Source organism: Rhincodon typus, chromosome 12 (genome assembly GCF_021869965.1).
Source record: "Rhincodon typus isolate 14 chromosome 12, sRhiTyp1.1, whole genome shotgun sequence".
Taxonomy (NCBI): Eukaryota; Metazoa; Chordata; class Chondrichthyes; order Orectolobiformes; family Rhincodontidae; genus Rhincodon; species Rhincodon typus.
In genome coordinates this window covers 73591616-73610437 of record NC_063343.1, presented here as the reverse complement: position 1 = coordinate 73610437, position 18822 = coordinate 73591616, and the positions used below count along the sequence as shown (strand labels likewise).

Here is an 18822-nt window from a genome sequence, read left to right as displayed (position 1 = left end):
TTTCTGATGAAGGGTCTAGGCCCGAAACGTCAGCCTTACTGCTCCTATGATGCTGCTTGGCCTGCTATGTTCATCCAGCTCTGCACCTTGTTGTCTCAGATTTTCCAGCATCTGCAGTTCCTACTATCTCTGGACTCAAAATGTTAGCTTGCTTTCTCTCCATGGATACTGCCTGACCTGCTGTGATCTCCAACATTTTTTCTATTCAGGTTATTTTGGTTAGTTCTCATTTGGACGTTGCTAAGCAATTTAACTGCACCAAGCCCAATGTAGGTGGCTTTTCCAGGGTGTGCACTCTCCTGGATCCTGGCCTATGAGTTCTCTTACTCAATTCAGGCCCAGTGGGATTCTTGCTGGTGTGAGTCCATGCACCAGCAGTAACTACAACTGCTTGCCAGCCCAGACACTAAAGAAAACGTTTGTCATTTGGTCAAGGCTTGACTTTATTTTGGGGTTTTGCTGTGGGTTGACCTAGAGTCGCTCTGTTCAGGATATGTCCTGAGGGGGTTTGCAATTGCCTTCGCTCAAATGGTGTTCCCCAAGCTCAGTCAGACTGGTGAGGAATTCCATCGGAATTCTCTGAAACTCATATGGTCCACTTGCCATGTTTTCTAATGCTGAAGCCAGTTGTAGCACCTATTTGAAGTCCAGTTAGGCTTCAGCTAGTAGGTGCTTTTGTATGGTTACACCATTGATCCTACATACCAACCAGACTCTCAGCATCTCATTAAAGGTTAAACCAAAATCACATGCCTCTAACCTCATCAAAAATCCCAACATAGATTCCCCAGGTTCTCTTAATGCAGAGTAAAACCGACAGTGTCTCAGAATTAAAGGAGGCTTGAACTCGCAATGTTCCTTAGCTAAATCTGCCATCTTTTGAGAGATTTTAATATCCAGTGCCTCAGGAAACGTTAGGCTTCTAATAACAGAAAAAGCCATGGGTCCATGAGCTGTAAGGAGAATCACTAGTTGCTTTTCATCTGCCCCAATGTCATTTGCCTGGAAAAAAAAGCGTATTCTTTCCACATACTCGGCCCAGTTTTTGATGTCGGGATTGAATGAGTCATAGAGTCCTACAGCATGGAGACAGGGCCTTTGGCCCAAACGTGTCAAGCTTCCCAAATAATGGCATGATGCTAGAAAAGTTTACCCCAACTTAAAGATGACTGTTGTGAGTAAATTTCTTCAGGAGCATCTTCTTTTCTCTCGTTGTCACTGAAATAACTCCACAGATGTCGGTACCTTGTCGCCAAATCACCCTTTATTGACATGTGCATAGTGCTCGACACTGGTCTGTCTTCCTCAGAGCCAGCTCTCAGAGTGAACAGAACCTCTTACCCTCCTCTTTATATCTATCAGCCAGGGCTCCCTGATTGGACCAAGTAAACAGCCCCAATCAGGGAACTCATATTCTATGAGGCCCACCTGGCTGACCTTGCTATAATCATTACAGATATCACATTAGTTTTGCAGATGCTGATGTAGACTCTGATGTGGACAATCAGAATCAGAATCTAAAGTTCAAGAAGGAAATGTTGAAGTTTATACAGACCCTACCACAAAATGACAGAGAGAAAGCTGTGGAGGCATTCTTTATGATCTTTTCAAAAATAATGGTACAAATGAGCTGGGAAAATGAAAATTTGACATTATTCACACAGAATCAGTTGACGTATAAATCACAGGACAGTTATACTTCAATGTCAAAGGATGTTCCTCATGCTGTTAGTTGCATATGTGTTAGTGCCCGTGGGAGAAAAGGGCAAAGGCTCCGGAGTTGATGGAAACCGCCCGAGCAAGCCCATCTTAAATTGGAATGGGTTAAGCAAAGTAATTTTGACAAGTGGATAAGAGTATTAGAAGTTGAAATCATGTGTGAACCTGTTAGAGATATTATTCTCTGAGAAAGATTTAAAAACTTACTACCTACTGTGATAAGCACCCATGTTGAGGACCAAAAAGGTGCAACTGGAAGACAGGCAGCAATAATGGCTAACAATTATAGCTAATACATAAGACTATCCCTTTTTCCTACACATTCATAAATTTGAAAGGGATAGAAAGTGGGAGAGTGAAAGGAAGGCAAGGTAAAGGAAGGGATAGCTGAGAATGTCCGAATCTCTAGTCTTCAGATCAGAAAGCAAAGCACTGAGGATGCAGGTAAAAATGGGAAACCAAGGCCTTTCTCTGGAACAAGACAGGACATGCTCATTTGGAATATGGGAAGTTAGGAGGGAAATCCATGGGTATTCTTGTAGTTCATAAGAATGAGCCTGAAAAAGAAACTCAGAAGGAAAAGGTCATGCATCAGACTGTAGCTAGTACACGAAGAGACTGGATGTAGGCACTGTTGTGAGTGTAGTAGAAGTACATGAGCTCAATGAGAGATGTGAAGGATTTTTATCTAAAGGAAAGATCATATCTTTTTCAAGTGAAGCATCCAAGTCCATCGGTATTCTAAGAGATAATAGAGCAAGTCAAACTCTCTTGCTGCAGAAGGATTTAATTTTCCCTTCAGAGAATTCAATGAAAGCCAAAATGTTAATAAATGGGACAGGTGGAGAGTAAAGCCCAGTTCCATTGTACTGGGAGTACAATTGGAGTGGAATTTGTTTTTGGAGCTGGCAGTGTGATTGTGGCAGATGAATATATCTTGCCATCTCATGTCAGGAATGGTGATGCTGTTTTTTTTAGCATATGATTCTGTTATTCTGACAACATAAGGCTGATGTTCAGCTAGTCTCTCCCAGTTTTGGGACAAGACCCATGATTTTAGTAAGAAAGATTTTGCAGAATTGTTGTTGTCATTGCTGGTGCCTACGTCAATGGCAGGTGGTCTGTCTGGTTTAAGTAGTTGTTTTGAGGCTTTTAAACAATTTGATAGAGCTGAATAGCTTCCACAGCGATTTTTCAGAGGGCAGTTAAGAGCCAATCACATTGCTGTTACATGAAGGTCAATCCAAGTAACGATGGGAGTTTTCTTTCCCGAAGGGCATTAGTGAATCAGACTTTTTTATGAAAATTGTTCCATGCCATTATATAAAATTCAAATTCTGTCATCTGAAACAGCAGACTCAAACACAAGTCACCACAGCATTACTGGGCTCTTTGGGTCACTAGGGCTTCCTATCCTCAAACCAGTAACTCATTGCTGAATCTTTTATGATTCAGCTAGATTTCTTGTAATCTCCAATAGGACCAGCATGTTTCTGTGATGATGACAGATAAGGATGGCAAAATTCACAAACCCTGGATGACAAGGGAAAGTGAAAATTTAGCCAAAAAATGGAAGGAAGAATATGAAAGTTTTACGAAACTGAAATCAGACAAAGTCCTTGAGGACTATAAAAGGAAGCAGGAAAGAACTTAAACAAGGAGCTAGGAGAGATGCAACATGCCATGAAATGTCCTTCGCAAGTAGGATGTATGTAAATTAGGAGCAAGAGGGTAGCTAGGGAAAGACAAAGGCAAGGAGGGAATATATACATGGAGCCAGAGTAAGTGGATAAGGTCTTTAATCAGTACTTCATACAGGTATTCAGCAAAGAGAAGGACATGAATGATGGTAAGATTAGGGAGGAGTATGTTAATATCCCAGTCCTTGCCAACATTAAGAAGGAGGTGGTGTTGGGTGTCTTGAAAAACATTAAGGTAGGTAAGTCCCCAGGGCCTGATGGGATCTGGATACTGAGAGAAGCAAGGGAGGAGATTGCTGGGGCCTTGACAGAGACCTTTGTATCCTCCTTTGCCACAGGCAAGGTCCCAGAAGACTGGAGAACAGTCAATGTTTTTTGTTTAAGAATTATAGGCCAGCGAGCTTTACATCAATGGTAGAGAAATCATTGAAGAAGGTTCTTAAGGACAAGTTTTACTTGCATTTGGAAAAGAATGGAATTATTATAGATAGTCTGCATGGCTTTGAGTGGGGGAGGTCATTCTCATAAATTTGTTTGAGATTTTGAGGTTGTGGCAAAGGGCAGTGAGTGTTGTCTACATGGACTTTATGAAAGCAGTTGACATGGTCCCTCATGGTAGGCTTATCCAGCAATTAAGTCACATGGAATACACGATGAGTTGGTAAATGTACAAAATTGGCTCAGTCATAAAAGTAAGAGGGTTGATGTGGAGGAATGTTTTGCTGACTGGAAGTCTGTGACCAGTGGTGCTCCATAAGGATCAGTGCTGGGATATTGACAGTTTGCAATTTATGGAAATGAATAGTGTGAAAATGTAGGTTGTCTGGTTATAAGTTTGCAGATGACACAAAAATTGATGGAGTTGTGGATGGCAAGAAAAACTGTCTGGAAAATTGGGTGGCTCAATGACAGATAGAGTTTAATCTAGACAAATGTGAGGAGATGCTTTTTGGGAGGTCAAATGCAAGAGGAAAGTATACAGTAAATGGCAGGACTACTGGAAGTATTGATAGGCAGAAGGATCATGGGATGGAAGTCCATAACTCACTGAAAGTGGCGACACAAGTGGATAAGGTGGTAAAGATGGCATACAGCATGCCTGCCTTCATCAGTTGAGACATTGAGTATAGAAGTTGGCAAGTCATGTTGCAGCTGTATAAGACTTTAGTTAGGCCACATATGGAGTATTGTGTGCAGTTCTGGTTGCCACACTATAGGAAGGATGTAGAGGCTTTTGAGAGGGTGCAAAAGACATTTACCAGGCATTTTCCTGATTAGAATGTATTAAGCTATAAGGAGAAGTGAACAAACTTGGATTGTTATCGCTAGAGCGCCAGAGGCTGATGAGTGATCTGATAGAAGTATATAAAATTATGAGAGGCATGGATAAAGTGGATAGTTGGAGTCTCTTTCCCAACATGGAAATGTCAAATACCAGGGGGCATTGGTTTCAGGTGAGAGGGGAAACGTATAGAACAAAGAATACAGAACAATACAGCGCAGGAACAGGCCCTCCAAGCCTGCGCCGAAACATTTTGCTCTTCCATACTAAAACCACCTTCGCCTCCAGGATCCATATCCCTCCGTTCCCTTCAAATCCATGTAATTGTCCAGATGCTTCTTGAAAGCTGCTAATGTATCTGCTTCCACCACCTCCTCTGGCAACGTGTTCCAGGCACTCATCACCCTTTGTGTGAAAAAGTTGCCTCGTACATCTCTTCTAAACTTCCCGCTTCATTTGAACCTGTGTCCCCTAGTAACTGACCCCTCCACCCTGGGAAAAAGCCTCATACTTTCCACTCTATCTATGCCATTCACAAACTTATAAACTTCTATCAGGTCACCCTCAATCTCCTGCATTCGAGTGAAAGCAAACCTAGTCTATCCAACCTTTCTCCATAGCTAAAATCCCCCATACCAGGCAACATCCTGGGAAGCCTTTTCTGAACCCTCTCCAAAGCATCCACATCCTTCTGGAAGTATGGTGACCAGAACCGTACGTAATATTCCAAGTGTGGCCTAACTAAAGTTCTATAAAGCTGCAGCATAACTTGTCTCTCCTTATACTCAATGCTCCTTCCAAAGAAGGTAAGCATGTCATTGGCCTCTTTTTACTACCTTATCTACCTGCGCTGCCACCTTCAGTGATCTGTGGACCTGCACACCCTGATCCCTCTGCATATCAATGTTCTGAAGGGTTCTGCCATTCACTGTATAATTTCCACCTTTATGTGACCTTCCAAAATGTATCACCTCACATTTGTCCCAAGTAAACTCCATCTGCCATTTTTCTTCCCATGCCTCCAACTAATCCATATCCTGTTGTATCCACCTCACTATCTGCAACTCCAGCAATCTTTGTATCGTCCACAAACTTAATAATTAGACCAGCTACATTTTCCTCCAAAACATTCATGTAGATCATGAACAACAGAGGTCCCAGCACTGATCCCCGTGAAACACCACTAGTCACAGCCCTCTATTCCAAAAAGCATCTTTCTACCGCTACCCTCTGTCTCCTATGACTAAGCCAGTTCTGTATCCATCTTGTCAGCTTACCCCTGATACCATGTGACTTTGCATTTTGTACTTGTCTGCCGTGAGGGACCTTGTCAAAGGCTTTACTGAGGTTCATGTAGACAACATCAGCTGCTTTTCCCTCATCCAATTTTCTTCCTCACCTCCTTAAAAATCTCAATCAAGTTAATGAGGCATGACCTCCCTGCACAAAACCATGCTGTTAATTGCAAATCAGTCGATTTGCTTCTAAATGTTTAAAGATCTTGTCTCTGAGAATTGTTTCCAATAATTTCCCTATCACCAACGTGAGAGTCAAAGGCCTATAATTTCCTGGATTACTCTGGTAGAGGATCTCTTTCAAGGAGATGTGTGAGGCAAGTTTTTTCCAGAGAGGGTGGTAGGTGCCTGGAATATGCTACCAGGGGAGATGGTAGAAGCAGATATGATAGCAACATCAAAGAGGCATTTTGACATGAGCAGGCAGGGAGTAGAGGGATATGGTCCATGTGCAGGCAGATGAGATTAATTTAGAATGGTATCATGGTCAGCACAGACATGGTGGGTTGAAGGGCCTTTACGCATGTTGTCCTGTTCTCTGTTCCACGTTCAATATTATTTCTCTCTGTGCCGGATGAACTTTCTTTTCATTTGGCATCAATATAGACCAGACTGACATAGTTATTGAATCTTTGTTTCTAGCTATAATTTGACCCATGTTTGTTACTTCTCTGAATGAGAACAACACAACAGTCCTCTCAGTTTGAAGCATGAATAGCATTTGCATCAAATGAGTATGATTAGGAGGATGCCAAGCAATCTTCTCTCACAACAACACCACACTACTAACTTCGAGGTAAATAATTAGAGAGTACAGAATTACCAAGCTGGCTAAAACAATAAGTAACTGCTTTATTTTTGAAAGATAATTCTGGTGTACACATGAAAGATTTCAGTAATATTACATGGTTTGAGGAATCAAAATGATTTCAGTTTGATTGTCAAGAAAATACTATGATGTAACACTGTAAATACATAGAATAGAATCATACAATTTTACAGGACAGAAGGAGGCCATTTAACACATCACGTCTATAATAGCTCCTGAAAGAGCTACCTAGCTAGTCGCACTCTCCAGCCCTGTGTCTGTAGCTCTCTAACTTCATCCCTTTCAAATATATATCCAGCTCTCTTTTGAAACCTCCTATGGAATCTGCCTCCACCACTCTCCCAGGCAATGCATTTCAAACACTAACAACTCACTGAAACTAAGTTTCTCCTCATCCCACTCCTTAGCTCACTTGCTGACAGTCTTGAAATTGTGACCCCTAGTTACCAGCATTCCAATGAATGGAAACAGAATATTCTTCTTTACCCTGTCAAAATTGTGTGTAATTTTGAACATCTCAACAAGGTCACCTCTTACTCTTCTCTGCTCCAAGGAGATCAAGCCTAATTTTTCTGATCTTTCCTTGTATACATCTACAAATTCGAACCAAGTAATTTCCTGTTTTGTTGTGGTCTGCAGGTGTGGAAGACAGTGAAGTGTTAAGGTATTCCATTGAAATAAACAAGATTGGAACAGAACCTGGTCACTGAACCTAAAACATTAACTCTGCTTTCTCTATACAGATGCTGCAAGACCTGCTGAGATTTTACAGCAAATCCTGTTTTTTTTGGAATAGGAAATTGCTCCATTCTTCAGTCCAAATGAGTTAGGCAACTGCATTCTCCTTATCTCACCAGACTTAAAAAGCAAGATGAAAATGCAGCCCAGACTAAAACAGTTTATATCAGTAATGAAAGCAGGAAGTGCTGGCAAGTCTCAGCAGATCAAGCAACATCAAAGGAGAGAAACAAAGTTAATTATTCAGGTTGATGGTCTTTCATCAGGTTCTATGCAAGATCATCATTATGATTATCAGCAACTGTGGCACTTGTTTCATGTCATTTTGTATTAACTGTGATGTACTTAACCTGGGAGAGTATGCCTCTTCTGTATTACTGCCATACTATTCCTTGTGAACTTTTCTTAAGAAAAAAACAAAAACTTACAAACAAATATTGTAAGTTTGTGCATTTGTCAAATCAAATCTTTCATTTGAAGAAGCAGTCCAGCGTCCTTCTGCATTATTACAATTCCATGATTTTATTCAAGCTATAAAAGTGACATCTCCCCTCATTTACCTTTTCCTTGATGGAAGTGTTGCTGTATCTGGTCTGGTCAACATGGACGGTAGTTCTGGGACTGGCCTCCTGCTTAATGACTTCACTGTTGAAACAGAAAAAGATTGACTCCGGTTCCTCTCAAGTGATGTTGCCACTTCTGTGTAGAGTTCATTAGAAACCATTTCTCCTGTAAAAGTTGCTAAAGACATCAAGGGAAGAGAGTGTGAGGATAAACTCGACAGAAGCTGCAAGTCCTTCAGGTTTTCAGCAGGCTTGGACATAGAAGGTAGAGGCTGAGTCCCAGACTGGTCAGAATCGAAGCAGGTTGTTGAATTTGGCATAAAACAGGCAGGAGGTTTGCCCCGATTACTTCGTGGTGGAACTGGGGGGATATTCTCCTCTGCCTTGGGAACCAGTTCCTCAGATGGAGTCCGTACTGTATTTTCATCATTTGATGAGTGTTCCCTCTCTATCAAATCAGGTTTATCTCCAGTTATTTCAGTAGGAGTAAAGACTTCCAGCGGCAGAACCTGATTAGGATTATGTCCTGATGCTGATCCTGTTGCTGCTTGATGTTTGGGTGTTGAAGAATGTTTGTTGAACAATGTCCGAGGCTTGGGAACAGGCTTTATCACTGATTCCTCTGGCTCAGCGTCAATAACATTTAAATTATCTTTCCCATCGCCATCAGCTCTTGACTTCTCCAACATTCGATCTCTATCACGATCAAGCTTGTCAGAGGTGGTATTCAAAAGCTCATCTGTTGAGGTCAGGCTTCGCTGTTGTACAAGTTTTAAGATGCGTTTCCGATGCCCAGTGGCTTTAATGCCAATCTGAAGAAGAGATTCATTGTTAAAATGGATAGAGTCTTTGGGTGTGTAAAACCCATTCTGGATGAAATTTTCTCTGTATTTTTCCAAGTGGATTGTAGCCAGCCAGTCTCCAATGTCACCCTCCTCTTCACTGAGCGATGCCATAGTAACTCTGTGTCTTCAACCTGCTCTCATTTGACAGAGAGTGAACCAGATCCATCAGCATAATCAAACACCAACATCTGAAAAAGAAATCAAGCATATTCAAAATAAGGTATTTCCAATCTGTGTGCATTCAAACAAAAAGTCTATAAAATCAAGTTTTGCACAAGGTTTGCTGTTCTTTCACCCTGTTAGAAACTATGACTCTATGAATTGTTTCCAAGCACTCTCCATGAATCTTTTGTAAGTTGGAGAATCACTAACAAGGAGACAAGAATTCGGATTATTACAGGAGGCATAAAGTCAGAAGTGAGAAGATTCTAATTCTGATGTAAAAGTTGTAAAATCTGGTTACGTGAACTAAGTCAATCAGATATTTAAGTAGAAAAAGCAAGATAAATAGTTGAAGAGAGAAAGTTTCAAAAAACCTTTAGCAGGAAATGAAAGTCAATATTGAACAGACCATAGGATACTTTACTTTCTTAAGGCACTAGACAAATACAGATTGTTGAATAGTGTTATAGGAACAGGAGTAGGCCATTCAACCCATCGAGCCTGATCAAACATTTCATGACCTGTTACCCATACTATTTCCATAACTCTTTACACCATTGATAATCAAAACTTTATCAACTATTCTAAACATATTCAAAAACGAGGCATCCACAGCCCTCTGCAGGTGAATTCCAAAGGTTCAATACCTTCTGAGTAAAACAAATTCTCTTCATCGTTTTCCTAAGTAGCATCCCATTTATTTTAAAATTGTCCCCGTAGTTCTAGACTCCACAACCAGGTGAAACCTCTTACCTGTATCTACCCTGTCTATTCCTTTAAGTGTTTGATAGGTTCAGTGTGATCACATCTCAAGCTTCAAAACTTTCAAGAATATAGACCCAGTTTGACCTATCATGAGTGAGATCATTAACTTTTACAAATGAAGTTCAAGCAACAGTTATTTCCTGAAATATCTTCACATTTTAAACGGAAAGTTTCATAGGCTAAGAATTAAACAGAGCAAGTACTACGAAATTAGAATTAAATCAATATTGCATAAATGTAGTACTCAATTTCAAATTCCTCAATAACCACTTCACAGAATCACAGCGGAATACTAACACTTAATGGTAGGGGAATGTTGGTGAACAAAGAGAGCTTGGAATGCAAGTTCATAGTTCCTTGAAAGTGGAACCGCAGGTAGACAGGAGAATGAAGAAGGCGTTTGGTGCGTTCGCCTTTATTGATCAACGCATTAAGTATAGGAGTTGAACTGTCTTGTTACGGCTGTACAAGACATTTGTTAGGCCACTTTTGGAACACCAAGTTCAATTCTCATTTCCCTGCTATAGGAAAAATGTGAAACTTGAAAGGGTTCAGGAAAGATTTACAAGCATGTTGCTGGTGTTGGAGCATTTAAGCCTTAGGAAGTGGCTGAATAGGCTGGGGATTTTTACCCTGGAGTGACGGAGGCTGAGAGGTGGCCTTTTAGAGATTTAGAAAATCATGAAGGACATGGATAGGGTGAATAGCCAAGGTCTTTTTCCCGGGATAGAGGAATCCAAAACTAGAGGACATAGGTGAGAGGGGAAAGATTTAAAAGGGACCTAAGCGGTAACTTTTCATGCAGCAGGTGGTGCATATATAGAATGAGATGCCAGTGGAGATGTTGCAGGTGGGTACAATTACAACACTTAAAAGGCATATGGATGGCTGTATGAATAGGAAGGGTTTAGAGGGATATGGGCCAAATGCTGGAAAATGAGACGAGATTAATTTAGGATATCTGTTCGACATGGATGAGTTGGACTGAAGAGTCTGTTTCCTTGCTGTACTTTTCTATGACTCTATGACTCACAGCATTGTCATGGTGCAAAAGGAGGCCATGCATCATGTCTACCTTGGCTCTCTGAGTACTCAGTGCGAATCTCTTGCTTTTCCCCGTAACCCTGCCCAATGTTTCTATTTAATTAATCATCACATGCCCTGTTGAATTGTTCTTGCTTCCACTACACAGGGAACACTATCTCCCTATTTACTCTATTCTTGCCCCCTCATGATTTTGACAACCTCTATCTAATCTCCTCTTAGCCTTCTCCTGTCCAAGGAAAACTATCCCAACTTCTCTAATCTTTTCTGTTAAAACGTCTCATCCTTGGAAACATTCTTGTAAACTTCTTCTGTAATCTTTCCAATGCATTCAAGTACTTCCAAAAGTGTGTCACTGTGAACTGTACACAATACTCCAGCTGATGTCCATCAATTGTCTTATACAAGTTTATCATAACCTCCCTGTTCTTACACTCTAGGCCCCTATTAATGAAGTCTTCTCTCTCTACTTGTTCAGTAATTTATGCCCATATACACTCAGGTCTTTCTCTTCCTGCACACCCTTTTGACAGGACCCTTTATTTCATATTCCCTAGTCTGAGGAAGGACATTGTTGCTATTGAGAGAGTCCAGTGAATGTTCACCAGACTGATTCCCAGGATGGCAGAACTGACGTATGAGGAAAGACTGGATCAACTGGGCTTGTACTCACTGGAATTTAGAAGAATGAAGCGGGGAATCTCATAAAAACATATACACTCCTGATGGACTGGACAGGCTAGATGCAGAAGGAATGTTCCCAATGTTGGGGTAAGTCCAGAACTAGGGGTCACAGTCTAAGAATAAAGGATAAGCCATTCAGGGCTGAAATGTGGAAGAATTTCTTCACTCAGAGAATTGTGAACCTGTGGAATTCTCTCCCACAGGAAGCTGTTGGGGCCAGTTCATTAGATATATTCAAGAGGGAGCTGGGCATGGCATTTGCAGCTAAAAGTATCAACAGTTATGGAGAGAAAGCAGGAGTGGGATACTGAAATTGCATGATTAGCCATGATCATATTGAATGGTGGTGCAGGCTTGAAAGGCCCAATGGCCTACTCCTGCACCTATTTTCTATGTTTCTGTGAGGTGGCCAGGGTTTCTTTTCAATAATTAAAATTGACAGCGGCAAGATTGGACATTGGACTACTGTAAATGAGTCTGCAGAAATAGTCACGGCGAACAAAGAAATAGCAAAGGAACTGAATAGGTACTTGACATCAGTTTTCACAGTGGAAGGCACCAGCAGCATACAATAATTTCAAGAGATTCAGGGGCAGAGGTTATCACTAAGGAGATGACGTTGGGGAAGTTTAAAGTTCTGAATGTGGATAGATTACCCAAACTGGTTGGACTACACCGCAGAGTTCTGAAGGAGATAGCTGAGAGATTGTAGAGGCATTAGTGGTGATCTTTCAGGATCACTGAAGTCAGGGAGGATCTCAGCGGAATGGGAAATGACTAATGTAACACCCCTGTTTAAGAAGGGAGAGAGGGAGAAGACAGGAAACTGTAGGCTGGTTTGTCTAACATCAGTAGTTGGTAGGATTTTAGAGTTGATCATGAAGGATGAAACTGCAGAGTATTTAGAAGTGCATGGTAAAGAAGGCTGAGTCAGCACAGCTTTGTTAAGGGCTGGTCATGAGTGACAAATCTGTTAGAATTCCTTGTGAAAGTAATCAGCAAGTTAGACAAGGATAGCCAGTGGACATGGATTTCCAGAAATCTTTTGACAAGTTGTTACACAGGAGGCTGCTAAATAAGATGAGTCCATGATGTTGGGGTCAAGTTATTGGCATGATAGAGGATTGGCTGACTGTCAGAAGGCAGAGAGTGGGGATAAATGGGTCTTTTTCACGATGACAGCCAATGACTACAGGATCTACAGGAGTCCTGTTGGGACCACAACTATCTGGGTTATTGATTAACAATCTGGACGAAGTAACTGAGAGCATTGTTGCTAAGTTTACAGATGACACAAGGATAGGTGGAGGGACAGGTAGTATTGAGGAAGTGGAGAGGTTTCAGAAGGACTTGGACAGGCTAGAAGAGTGGGCAAAGATGTGGCAGATGGAATACATGTGGGAAAATGAGGTTATACACTTTGGGAGGAAAGATAGGGACGTATATTATTTTCTAAATAGAAGAGGTCTTCAGAAACGTGATGCATAAGATACTTGGGAGTCCCAGTTGAGGATTCTCTTAAGGTTAAGATGTAGGTTCAGTCAGCAATTAAAGCAGCAAATACAATATTAGCATTCATTTCAAGAGGGCGAGAATACAAGAGCAGGAATGTTCTGCCGAGGCTGTATAAGGCTCTTGTTAGACAGCACTTGGAATATTGTGAGCAGTTTTGGGCTCCGTATCCAGGGAAGGATGTGCTGGCCTTAGATGTGATCCAGAGGACGTTTACAAAAATGATCCTGGGAATGAGAGCTTGACACATGAGGAGCAGTTGAGGACTTTGGTCTGTACTTGATGGAGTTTAGAAGGATGAGTACAGAACATTGAAAAGCATGGATACAGTGGACATGGATACGATATTTCCACAAATAGGAGAGATCAGGACCTGAGGGCATAGCCTCAGAGTGAAGTGATGACCCTTTAGAACTGCAAAGAGGAGGAATTTCTTCAGCCAGAGGGTGGTTAAACTGTGGAACTCAAAGCCATAGAGGGCTGTGGAGGCCAAGTCGTTGAGTTTATTTGAGACAGAGATAGGTAGATTCTTGATTAGTTATTTTAATTTAATTTAATTATTCATTCATGAGATATGGGCATCCCTGGCTAGACCAGCATTTATTGCCCATCCCTAGGGTGTACTTAATGACCACTTAATGACCCAGCCTCAACAGCCATCGACAGTAATGAATTTCACAGATTCACTACTCTCTGAGAGAAGAAATTTCTCCTCAGCTCTGTGTTAAATATGTAACCTTATTCTGAGATTATGCTCTCTGATTCTAGAGTCTCCCACAAGGGGAAACAACCTTTCTGCATCTACCATGTCAAGACTCCCAAGAATCCTGCATGTTCCAGCAAGATCACTTCTCATTCTTCTAAACTCCAAAAGAGTATGGGCCTAACCTACTCAACCTGTCCTTATAAGATAGTCCCTCCAAACATGGTATCAGTGGAGTGAACCTTCTCTGAATTATCTCCAATGCCTGTATAGAACATAGAACAGTACAGGCCCTTTGGACCACGATGTTGTGCTGACCTACTATCTACTCTAAGATCAAACTACTCTTCATACCCTACATTTTACTATCATCCATATGCCATGTATCATTCCTTAGCTAAGGAGATGAATAGCCTGTAACAGAAGCTATTAATGGCAACATGCAGTTGAAATAAGAATATGCACCTGGAGGCTCAGTGATGTTTAATTCTGTATGTTCACTTATTTTTTTAAACCTGAATCAATGTAGTTTGCACTGTATGCCCATTAAAACAAACTGAACATCTCTCCATTTCCACAGAGAACAAAGAACAAAGAAAATTACAGCACAGGAACAGGCCCTTCAGCCCTCCAAGCCTGCGCCAATCCAGATCCTCTATCTAAACTTGTCGCCTATTTTCCAAGGATCTGTAACCCTCTGCTCCCTGCCCATTCATGTATCTGTCCAGATACATCTTTAATGACGCTATCGTGCCTGCCTCTACCACCTCCGCTGGGAACGCGTTCCAGGCACCCATCACCCTCTGTGCAAAGAACTTTCCACGCATATCTCCCTTAAACTTTTCCCCTCGCAGCTTGAAATCGTGACCCCTAGTAACTGAGTCCCCCACTCTGGGAAAAAGCCTCTTGCTATACATCCTGTCTATATCTTTCATGATTTTGTAGACCTCAAACAGGTCCCCCCTCAACCTCCGTCTTTCTAAGGTAAATAATCCTAATCTACTCAACCTCTCTTCATAGCTAGTGCCCTCCATACCAGGCAACATCCTGGTGAACCTCCTCTGCACCCTCTCCAAAACATCCACATCCTTTTGCTAATGTGGCGACCAGAACAGAACACAGTATTCCAAATGTGGTCAAACCAAAGTCCTATACAACTGTAACATGACCTGCCAACTCTTGTACTCAATACCCCGTCCAATAATTGAAAGCATGCCGTATGCCTTCTTGGCCACTCTATCGATCTGCGTTGCCACCTTCAGGGTACAATGGACCTGAACACCCAAATCTCTCTGTGCATCAATTTTCCCCAGGGCTTTTCCATTTACCACATAGTTCGCTCTTGAATTGGATCTTCCAAAATGCATCACCCCGCATTTGCCTGGGTTGAACCCCATCTGCCATTTCTCCACCCAACTCTCCAATCTATCTATATTCTGCTGCATTCTCCGACAGTCCCCTTCACTATCTGCTACTCCACCAATGTTAGTCATCTGCAAACTTGCTAATCAGACCATCTATACCTTCCTCCAGTTCATTTATGTATATCACAAACAACAATGGTCCCAACACGGATCCCTGTGGAACACCACTGGTCACAGTTCTCCATTTTGAGAAACTCCCTTCCACTACAACCCTCTGTCTCCTGTTGCCCAGCCAGTTCTCTATCCATCTTGCTAGTACACCCTGGACCCCATGCCACTTCACTTTCTCCATCAGCCTACCATGGGGATCATTATCAAATGCCTTACTGAAGTCCATGTATATGACATCTACAGCCCTTCCCTCATCTACCAACTTTGTCACTTCCTCAAAGAATTCTATCAAGTTGGTAAGACATGACCTTCCCTGCACAAAACCATGCTGCCTATCACTAATAAGCCCATTTTCTTCCAAATGTAAATAGATCCTATCCCTCAGTATCTTCTCCAGCAGCTTCCCCACCACTGACGTCAGGCTCACCGGTCTATAATTACCTGGATTATCCTTGCTACCTTTCTTAAACAAGGGGACAACATTAGCAATTCTCCAGTCCTCCGGGACCTCACCCACGCTCAAGGATGCTGCAAAGATATCTGTTAAGGCCCCAGCTATTTCCTCTCTCGCTTCCCTCAGTAACCTAGGCTAGATCCCATCCAGACCTGGGGACTTGTCCACCCTAATGCCTTTTAGAATACCCAACACTTCTCCCCTCCTTATGCCGACTTGACCTAGAGTAATCAAACATCTATCCCTGACCTCAACATCCGTCATGTCCCTCTCCTCGGTGAATACCAACGCAAAGTACTCATTAAGAATCTCACTCATTTTCTCTGACTCCTCACACAACTTCCCTCCTTTGTCCTTGAGTGGGCTAACCATTTGTCTAGTTACCCTCTTGCTCCTTATGTACGAATAAAAGGCTTTGGGATTTTCCTTAACCCTGTTTGCTAAAGATATTTCATGACCCCATATCTTCTTTCAAAACCTTCTTCAAAATTCCTTTCTTTAGAACAAGATGTTGATATAGCTTCCTGGCATCTCCTCCTGCAACCTAAATCTCTTTCTGCCTGATGTGCCTCTGTGAAGTGCTTTGTGATGTTTCTTTACTTGTTGGATGCTGCTCCTTTTTCCTTTTCTTCTGGGCTCTGGAGAACCAGCAATAACATTACCCAGTTACTGAAGCTCCCCTTTAGACTTCTTAACCAAACATCTCTCCTAGTTTCTCTCGGCATCACAGTGCTTGTGGTACACTAACTACGGTATCATCAGTGACTCCCACAGTAAAAGTATCCTTTTATTAGTATAATGATTGATATAAAATAAGACTGAACTGCTATCTTTGTTCTCTGTCACTATACGTGTGTTGTTGAATGTGAGATCATTTCACACAAAGTGCAATGTATGTTATTTCTCACTGGAAATTGATAACATCTCATTTCAGACCCACTGCTCTGACAACGCGACTGGAGAATACAACTTAACCTTAGCAACCAGTAGGTCTCACTTAACACCGACCAGCATGCAGTCACTCAGCTGTATAACAGAGTGAAACAAAACCAGCCAGTGCTCTTACTCAGATTTCTATTCAAAGCTCGAGACAAAAGCTAGGTGTGGACAACCTCAGGCTGTTAATCACTTGGTACAACAGCTCAGGGACATTCACATTCAGGCTCATAGCTGTGTTTGGGCCTGCAATTAGTGCCCATGTTTTGTAGCGTCATCACTTCAAAGATATATCTTCGTCAAAACTTCAGAGAAAAAACATATCTTCTTCTTCAAACAAATACCTTAAGTCAAATCCCCTAAGAACCTTGTATGTCTCAATAGTATCTCCTTTCATTTTTCTAAATTCCAATGAGTACAGGTCCAACCTACCCAACCTCTCCTCATAAGACACTCCCTCCATCCCCAGGATCAACATAAGGAGTCTTCTTTGGACTACCTTCAACGTCAGGATGTCTTTCCTTTGATAAGGGTTCTAAACTGTTCACATAATTTCAACTGTGGTCTGACTAGTGCCTTGTATGGTTTTAGCAAAGCCTCCCTATATTTATACTCCCATCCCTTTGAAATAAAGGCCAACTTTCCGTTTGCATCCAATATTACCCTCTGAATTTGGATGTTAGCTTTTGATGATTCATGCATGAGGAATCCTAAATTGCTCTTTTTTTTAGCTTTCTGCAATTTTTCCCCACTTAAATAATACGCAGCTCCTCTATTCTTCTTGTCAAAGTGCACAACTTCACATTTTCCTACATTATAAACCATCTGCTAAGTTTATCCCCTTTTACTTAACCTGTCTGTACCCTTCTGCAGACTCGTTGTGTCATTCTCAGCATTTGCCTTACCATGTATTTTTGTAGGTTGTATTGCTGTATTAAATCAAGTGAATCCATGTATATTTTAGGCATACTGCCAAGAGTTTGAAGGTTCAAATTCATTAATAGCCTACAAGAATAACAGCTACAAGAATAACAATCTCTGGGTTTGGACTTCAAATCCAAACAGTGTGACTGTGAGGTGAGAGTGTTCTTTACCAAGCCTCACATGTCACACAAGCTTTCTCACCTTTTTAATTAGCAAAACATTAGAAAGGATGTGAAAGCATCAGAGACAATGCACATGAGATTTATGTGAACAGTTCCAGGGACGAGGAATGTCAGTTATGAAGATAGATTGAAGAAGCTGGGACCGTTCTCTATGAAGAAGGTTTTGAGATCTGAATACAGGTTTCAAAAGCATGAAATGTACAGGCAGAGTAAATAGGGATAAAATGTTCCTACTCATGAAAGAATCAAGAACATGAGGGCGGGGATTTAAAGTAATTCACATAAAAAGGAAAAGTTATATAAGGAACACGTTTTTAATTCACTAAATCATTAGGGTCTGGAGTGTATGAGGGAGGCAGGTTCACTCAAGATTTCAAAAGGGAAAAAGATGGTTATTTCAAAAGGAACAATTCATAGGGTAACAAGAAAGCGGTAGGAGAATAGTACGAGGTGATTTACCCACTCAGAAAGCCAATTTAGACATGATAGGCCTACTGTCTTCCTTCTGCTTTGTAACAATCCTGTGATTCTGTGAAAACAATCTCATGGAATAATGATCCTCCGGATTTGGGCAAAAGTTGTGATCTCAACATTATACATGACATACTACGTGTTTAACTATTAGAGAAGCAAGGCCTCAAATTATATTAGTGTAGAAATAGAACATAGAACATAGAACATAGAACATTACAGCGCAGTACAGGCCCTTCGGCCCTCGATGTTGCACCGACCTGTGAAACCAATCTGAAGCCCATCTAACCTAAACTATTCCATTATCATCCATATGTTTATCCAATGACTATTTAAATGCCCTTAAAGTGGGCGAGTCCACTATTTTTGCAGGCAGGGCATTCCACGCCCTTACTACTCTCTGAGTAAAGAACCTACCTCTGACATCTGTCTTATATCTATCACCCCTCAATTTAAAGCTATGTCCCCTCGTGCTAGCC

At 41.5% G+C, this 18822-nt stretch overlaps 1 protein-coding gene across 1 annotated transcript in view; it reads right to left on the bottom strand.

The window, feature by feature from the left end:
* arap3 (ArfGAP with RhoGAP domain, ankyrin repeat and PH domain 3) overlaps window positions 1-18822 on the bottom strand; it is a 201844-nt gene that overhangs the window by 92466 nt on the left and 90556 nt on the right. Inside the window, exon 2 of the mRNA XM_048603508.1 lies at window positions 8124-9159. Within this exon, the coding sequence (XP_048459465.1) occupies window positions 8124-9082 (959 nt within the window). The 5' untranslated portion in view covers window positions 9083-9159. The remainder of the gene's footprint in view (window positions 1-8123; window positions 9160-18822) is intronic.